This window comes from Danio aesculapii, chromosome 2 (assembly GCF_903798145.1).
Source record: "Danio aesculapii chromosome 2, fDanAes4.1, whole genome shotgun sequence".
In the NCBI taxonomy this organism is placed as follows: Eukaryota; Metazoa; Chordata; class Actinopteri; order Cypriniformes; family Danionidae; genus Danio; species Danio aesculapii.
Window position 1 is genome coordinate 20,212,577 of NC_079436.1, and position 8,599 is coordinate 20,221,175.

At 35.2% G+C, this 8,599-nt stretch overlaps 1 protein-coding gene across 1 annotated transcript in view; it reads left to right on the forward strand.

The window, feature by feature from the left end:
- The window catches only part of gk5 (glycerol kinase 5), a 32,524-nt gene that overhangs the window by 12,990 nt on the left and 10,935 nt on the right, over positions 1 to 8,599 (forward strand). The window contains exons 5-10 of the mRNA XM_056474478.1: positions 220 to 351; positions 435 to 510; positions 4,369 to 4,430; positions 7,396 to 7,469; positions 7,561 to 7,621; positions 8,043 to 8,169. Of these exons, the coding sequence (XP_056330453.1) occupies positions 220 to 351; positions 435 to 510; positions 4,369 to 4,430; positions 7,396 to 7,469; positions 7,561 to 7,621; positions 8,043 to 8,169 (532 nt within the window). The remainder of the gene's footprint in view (positions 1 to 219; positions 352 to 434; positions 511 to 4,368; positions 4,431 to 7,395; positions 7,470 to 7,560; positions 7,622 to 8,042; positions 8,170 to 8,599) is intronic.

Here is an 8,599-nt window from a genome sequence, read left to right on the forward strand (position 1 = left end):
TTTTAAAACAAGGTGCATTTTCAGATTTAACTCTCAGCTTGATGTTTTCATTCACTTAGAGCTGTGTTACACACTGCATGGAAGCTCATTTTCAAAAACCCATAATAGGGTTTGATGAATTGTTTAATGTTTATTAATGTAAAACGTTCTACTTTAATTCACAGAACTTAACGTACATTCATATCTCTGGCAGTAAATACCAAGTGTTTGTTTTGATAGACGGTACACGGCGTGATGAAGATGCTGCACTTCCTCAGCAGACAGAAGCGCTTCCTTGCAGCCAGTCTAGTAATTTTTACCACGCAGCATGTGTCCCTGCGCCTTGTATGGGCTTTGAACAACATCCCTCAGGTAAACCGGGACCCTGTAAAATATACCATTCGGCATTTGTCTTCTCTAGGAAAGATATTTATAACCTAACCTTTTCTCCTCAGTTGCGGCAGGCAGTCGAAGATGGCTCCTGTTATTTCGGGACCATAGACACCTGGCTGCTGTATAAACTAACTAAAGGTGGGTGTCTCATTATGGAAAACTCAGAAATTGATGGATTCTGTTGTTTAGGTGCAAAATGAATGTTGAATGCAAAGTGTTCAGTCTGGACTCTTGTGACAGATTGCTGAAAAAAAGCAGATCGATGTGTTTGAGTCTCTTCATAGGCAATGAAAGCACATCACAGATCTGACATCTTACATCACCCACTGACACTATTCTTAGAAAGCAATTTCCCCACAAGCCTTGACAACGGTGAATGTCACACCAGTGTTTATGGGTGGGTTATCATACGCAGTCATATCTAAATAGTGATTTTTACTGTATTTACTGTAATTTTGTCCCATTTTCTAACTTGGCACATCACTGGTAAGTATGACCTGGAGCCATTGTGAGTGTTTTAGGCTATACTAACTCACAAATTGTAATATATGTATGTATTTTTAAATGTTGCTGAAAGACAATATTATACATCCTATGCATACCCAGTCTGCATTAGTTTACAAGTATTTGAATGTAAAAAACTGTAATATTATACAATTATTAATAATTTATGCTATTTCTTTAATAATAACTTATTTCCTTACAATTTTAAAATCGTTTTTTAATGTAATATTTTTGAAATTGTAATTTCACTCTTTTGATAAAAAGACATTTCAGCAGTAGTTTTTAGTGTCCCCCCGGAATGTTCCTCCAGAAGGAAGTTATAAGAAATATCTTGTTATAATAATGTTAAGAACCTGCTTAATAATTTTGACCAAACTGTGATGCATTGATTTTACAGGATTCTTTTTATGAAAATAAAGTTTAAAGAGAACAACATTCAATTAAAATAAAAGTAATTTTTAAAGCTTTTAATGGCCGGTTTCAACTGAGTGGTACAGTACGGTACGGGTCTCTTCGGGTCACCTTATCAGGCTTGTGTTTCCACCGCCAAAAGGGTATCAATGGTGGGCAGGGTGTACGACAGAAAGTTTCAGTCGATGTCACTGTCACTCGAGGAAATGTCAAAGTAAAGCTGTACGGGTCATTCACATATCGAATAAGAAGCACTTCTCACTAAACAGATGCTTCATCCACATAAATACTTCTGTATAAATGTTTATTACTAACTTTTCTATGAACATGATTTGATTATATCTGCAGATCAATGAAATAGCCTACTGTAATGTCTGCAGTTATATAAAATAAATAAATAAATGTAACATATGAACACATACAGACCCTTACAGTCTCCGATATGTTACCAATTACAGAAAAACTACACACAGCACAGATTTAGTCCTTATTTGGGTTTAAAAACAACACGTAGCAAATAGCCCAGTGAGTGCAAACCTCTCATCTGTATCTTTAATCTTCATCAGCACATGTAGCCTCTGTTAGAGAGTAATTCGTCATTCAGAGTTCGTAATTGTCCAAAAGGTGATGATAATAGTTAAACATGGCAGTTTGTTCATCTTTTAGGTTGCTAACACAATCATTTGCTCCTATTTTTCAGGCTTCTCTGTTGTTTTTTCGCACGTCACTCTCGCGTTTGTTCGTTTCTGTAATGATCTGATGTCAGAAGCACTTCAATAATCATGCGTACGTTATTAATATGAGCTCAAGAATTCATTATTTCAAATATAGACGTGCGGCGAGCTCACACGAGAAAGCGAAACCACTCGCACTTTAGACGGCCTTGTAAACACAGGCACAGGGTAGATTCTGCTCTTCTTTTTGGCTTTGTGGCTGTGCATCAAGGCTACGACATAGTTTGTTTAAGCTCGGGTCGACCATGGCTCGTTATTATATGTATATATTATTACGTTATATGTATATATTATTACGTGTAATGTCTTGGCTGTCTTTTTAAAATTGACACTTCCTTTGTTTTCATTCTCCTGCTTGTGTACATGATGGTGACGTATTTCTCTAAACCCAAAGCGTTCAGCTGTGCGTCTAGCTCCGCCTTTTGGTACACTTTTGTCGTGCAAGACAAAGTGGTACGGTTCTCTTTTAGGTACCTTTTTGACAGTGGAAATGGCCATAAAAGCGTACCGAACTGTACCGTACCGCACCTTACCACTCACTGGAAATGGGCCGTTGATGACTTTTAAAGAGCAGGTCATATGGGATTTTCATGCATGACTCCCCCCACACAACGGGTTTATATGCGCATATGTTCAGTGCTTTTTTCTGAATATGCACTTAATATTTAAATCAAATTGCAATAGCTGCAATAATTTTGATACTGTTTGTTTGAATTAATTTTGGTCTATAATTACCATTAATAATGGTTTATAAGCCCCTCCCTTCCTTAAGACAGCTTTGCCCTGATTGGTCAGCTGCCCAGGTTTGTTTTGATTGGTCTTTCTGTAGTGTATCTATTATTTTAGTGTAACTAACGCCCATTTCACAGCGTTAGTTTGTCAAACCACCTGTAGGACTCACACACTCCACTCCGTATGCTGAAATAAAAATAATACAATAAAATAAAAATTTGTAAAGCAACTTGGACTTCATAACATAACGTTTATATATTGCTGCTCGCCAATGATTTGAAGTTCTCCATTTATCGTCACTTGTACATCGCTTCGGATAAAAACATTTTCGAATGCAGATGCCGATTATGCAAATGTTACATTGCTTGTGTTGATGTAGATTGGTAGCAGGCAAAAGATAAAAAAAAAGCACTTGAGGTGATTCAGAGGGTTTTTTTTATCGTTTTTTTTTTTTTTTAATCGTGTTCATGTAATTTTTTTTTTTTACCAACTTTGGTAAAAAAAAAAAAAAAAAAATGTAATGCTGTTTATTTTAATTGAAAGAAAACTACATCACAAACTGAAAATAGGATATTATTTGTAATCGTATAATCTGCTCTTTCATATCAAGTGCCAATATCAATAGATTCTGTTTTACAATAAGTGTGAATTGTCGTAAATGATATTTACACAAGTGACAATAGCGCGAGGTAATGTTTACACAAGTGCAATTGCTTCCTCTTCATGCTAAGTGCAAATAGCCATAGAATGTATTTACACTGTTTAAAATAGCAGTGATTCTTTATAAAGTAGAATTACTGGCTACTAGTGTTAAAGCTACATTTATAAAACCCAATTTAGTATAAACGACAATATTAAAAATGTAGAGGCCCTAGTTTTGCGATAAAGCTCTTGCTACACCTAACAACCCTAATGATAAGCACTCATTAAATACCTACTAAGCATAATATTTTCAAATCTCATGGTTTACAAGAAAATGACTGTTAATAAATGCCTTTTCAATCTGTTATGTGATGAGAAATAAAGAGGTTGTTGATCGCACCAAGAGTTAACACCACATGCCTTACTCACTACGCCACTGTGATTGTTGCCAAGCATTGCCAAATGGGCATTGTTTAAATCTGACTGTCCCGACCAAGCACCGGTGGGCAGAGTTAGTGTAAAAAGCCTCTGCCAGCAGGGCAAACTATTTGCACTTAGTATAAATAGACAGTTTTGAATAAATTTACATATTTTTTACTTGCGTTGAATGTTGTTTGTTTGATAACAATGATGTGCTTGTTTTAAAGCATGAGTCAGAAAGAAATTCTGTCTCGCACAATACAAAACATCAATGGCTATAAATAACTATTGCAAGTCAATGAAAATGTTGAACTAAGCAACAGTACTGTCTTTGTTTCCAACTGCTTAATCACGTATAACTTGTTTCACGTTATTTATATCTAATTCTACTGTTTTGCATACTTATCTCTGTAAAGCTGCTTTGCCAATCTGCATTGTATAAAGCACTCTTGAAATAAAGGTTATTTGACTACTAGCAAGACTTATTAAAGAAAGAAAAAATATTCTTGAGCTTTACTTTTAAATTTGATCTTTTGTTGTTGTTTATTTGCAGGTCTGGTTCATGCCACAGATTACTCTAATGCCAGTGCAACAGCAATATTTGATTCCTATCAGGTCAGTTACACATGTTCAATTTGTTTAAGTGCTGTTATCTGATCATTACCTTTGGATTGTGGACCAGAGTACAAACAAATGTGTCTGAGAGATAAACAAATAAACAGTTAAAGGGATGGTTTGACCAAAAATGGGCCGTCTGCTTTCCCTTATGCTTTTTAAATATGTATCGACTTCACTTTTTAACATGGAACACAAAAGATAGTTATGTTTTGCATGTTTCTTTTATGTTTAGTAGCATTTCACTTGCAAATCTATTCTTATTTGGAAACACATCACATTGTTTTCTTTAGTAACATAAGCATTAACCCTTTATCGGGTGAAGAACCATGTATGGTTACTTCATCGACATTGATTACAATAGAATTTTCACAAAGTTCAAAAGTCTTGAAATATCCCCAGTAATACTCCAGAATGAGCACGGGTCAACATCCCTTTATCAGTCAAATTTTTGGGAGAATAAAGCTGCATTTACACCAGATCTTGATGGTCAATTCCGATTTAGTGACTCTGTCCGATTTTTTTTATTTTTTATTTATTTTTTGATGACCTGCTTACATCATCTTTTAAAAGTGACTCATATCCGATTGTCTCCGTTTACGCAATGACCAGAAAAAAAAAAAAGAGTGGGCGTTGACTGACAGCTGATAAAACAAGAGCGCCTTTTTCTCTGTTCCTGTATTTAATCTGTTTGCAGGGTTTCATTTTTTTTTTTTTAAAACTATAGTTTATGACAGAAAAGTTCTCATTTGGCCATCTTCTTTTAATCTAGGCCTTTTTAAACCAGTAGGCATTTTAATTTCTTGTCCATGGTGTGATTTATGCACGTGATTTATGCAATAGTTTTATATTAGTTTGGTTATATTGGTTATGTGGCGGATATTGCACTCTCTTGCTCTCATTAAACATGCTTAAATACTTCAAAATAAACTCATTTTTATTCCTTGTGTATGAGATTTAAGGTTTGCGACTCTGCTGAAGTCTGTTCTGAAATGAAAACGCCAGACTTGACGTCATTCGCTATGGTTTTTATTGATGCGCGATGGTTTTTATTTAATTTACCTGCTTACACTGCAGACACAAGGGCACAGATCCTATTCATATCGGATACATTTCTACATATGAACGAGGCCTGAATCTGATTTGAGGAAATCGAAATCCATGTGATTTTTGCCTGCTTACACCTACAACGGCTATATCTGATCTGTGCCACATGGGAGAAAAAAATCGGAATTGTGTCACTTAAATCATGCAGTGTAAATGCAGTCTAATTCTTTCTCTCAGTTAGGTCTCCCGAGTTTGTTTGTGTGTCTGTTATTATTTCTTTTTAATGTACAGTATCTCTTGTCTGTACTGGGACTGGTTTACTTGCAGCATAGCCTATAGTGCAAACTCTATGGTGAAAAAATAATGTCAAATGTTTGTATTGTCGGCCAAACAATATTTGTTGACTGGCAACTTTCAGTACATTTAATTTTCCATGAATTATTGAATTTGTGATTACGGGAAATGTTGGAAATGTTTTGAATTTAAATAAACAACTGTTTGATTTCAGTTAGTGCTATTCAACATGCATTTCCGTTTCAAAGACATGATTTTTCTAGCAAAAAAACTTATTTTATATACTTAAAATTATACTGGTTTACTAAAGATAAGCAGTAAGATATTAATTCTAAAAAATTTAGATTTTTTTTTCATGGTTGATCTTATTGCATAATCATTTATTTATTGATGTGATTGAATGAGAGGAGAGCATTTAAATGAATCAAACAATGTGATTGTGATTGACTAATGTTTATGGTAGTCAGTTTCCTGGTGTTTGCTCAATTAGTTAACGCCTAAAAAAAGTAAGTCTAAATCCTTATAAGACCTAATATTTAGCACTTAATATGCTTTTTATGCACTCATGTTCATTTCTTTTCCGTAGTGTCAATTTTAATAAGTATTTCCTCCTAGATTTTTCTAAACTACAATCACCAAACTCACAAAGACCTTCAGACTGTTCTGGCCCTGTTTGTTGTATTTTTGAATACATGAAAAATCCCATAAACTCTCATTGAGGTTGTGAAAGCTTTCAAACATTAACTCTTACAGAGCATTTAACCTACATTCACCCAGTCGAAGACCTTCATGTAACAATCTATCGATCTGTCTATTACTTGTACAGCCTAGCAGTTACCTAGAACATGCTAACAGCACGTTAAATCATAGCAACATATCTAAAAATCTTCAAAACACTTTTGGAAATTTTTACTATGATCATGGAATGTTATACTGTAATAGCAGCATTGTTTACCATACTAATTTGTCACATGCAATATGCAAAAGCAATATGCTATCCCTTAAAGATATGGCAAAATCATTTGAGAATTCAATTCGTCATCGGCTTTGAGTGCATTGCTATTCTCTTTTCAATTGATTCTGAGCTTAGTTTTTAACAGCAAATGAGGCTCTATGCTTTACAAACAGCCATACACTGCTTGCATTCACTTCCTTTCATATACCACCTGAACCTAAATAAAGTTAGCACTTAAGTGTTCATATTGAGCTATATTTTCATTAATCTGCTGACATAAGGCAACTTACTTGACTCAACTGAACACAACAGCTTGATATTTTTTGCTAGCAATATGTTAACCATACTAGAAACATGTTCATTCCAGAGAGTTGCAAACCATAGAAGAATGGTAGCAACACATTTCGTAACATTTTATTGACTTTCAATAGAGAAAAACCTACAAACCTCCAGATTTCAAAAATAACAAATGATATTTGCTTGACAAGTCAGGTTTGAAAGATTAAAGTTTGTTGTCCGATTTGACTTGGTAGCTTGTGATAGATTATACTGGTCATTATAGAGATTAGTTGCATTTGTGTTTCTTGCTTCTGTGCCTGGTCTCGTTCATAGAAAACTGTGTGTGCTCATAGGTTGTGTTGTGTGTGTTTGTGTTTGTGTGACCATCAGATGTGTTGGAGTGGATTTCTTTGCTCACTCCTCTCTATACCTCTCTCCATCCTCCCCAAAGTGCAGAACACCAGGTACAACTGCACCCTCAACTGATCTGATGATTACAGAATACTTCCAGTTTGGCAACACAATTAAAATACGCTCCTTCTTTTTTGTATTTAGTCATAAATTCGGCTTGTGTGATCCGTCCATCTTTGGAGTGCCCATCCCAATCATGTCTGTTGTGAGTATAACTCTTATATAATATATAATAACTTCGATAACTGTGCTTGGTTTCTTTCGTATTTAGTAGTATTTCCCTTGCAAATCTAATCTTATTTGGAAACACACCACATTGTTTTCTTTAGAAATTCTTTATGTGTGTAATTTCTTTATCTTATAAAAGTTGAAAGACTTGAAATATCCCCAGTAAAACCACAGAATGAGTATTTCAGTGAGTGCTCAATGAAGGGTAAATGTTGAGTCAACTTCCCTTCATCAGTCTTGTATTTATTTAGGTTTTTATATTTATACTGTAAATAATTTAATTAAAACATTACACACATTGCCATAATTACTTGTTCCACTCATTTATATTCACCTTCACTTCTGAAATATGTGTTTTAAAATGCCTGTGATTAATTAATCTCTAATCTATATCGCAGATGGCGGACCAACAAGCGGCCATGTTTGGAGAGTGTTGTTTCGACACTGGTGATGTGAAGATCACCATGGGCACGGGGACCTTTATGGACATCAATACAGGAAGTAAACCGCACACGTCTGTAGCCGGTATGACAACACACTGATATCTTATCTTGAGCCTGCCAACAGTGTTAAACTGTAGAACTGCCTTATTTCCCAAAATGTAAGTCACATTTGTTGGTAGTGTTGTGACTCTTCTTCCAAAGGGACTTGCTATGTCAGTACGCAAAATATGCTTAAACATTCGTTTGGTGTTGAGTAGGTGAAATATGAATAGCATTGAGTTTCCCTAACGCAGACACTTGGGGTGTTTTCACACCTAGACGTTTGTTTCGGAATCCGTCTTGTTTGCCCAGTTAGCGTTGTTTGTTTGACTTGTGTGAATCCAGAAATCGGGCTCTGATTTGTGACAAATCATTGGTCTGAGATTGCCAGAATGAGGTGGTCTCGGCTCGATTGAAACCAACTCTGGAGCAGATCAATTGTTGTGAGAAAGCAAAACAATTCAACGCACTCA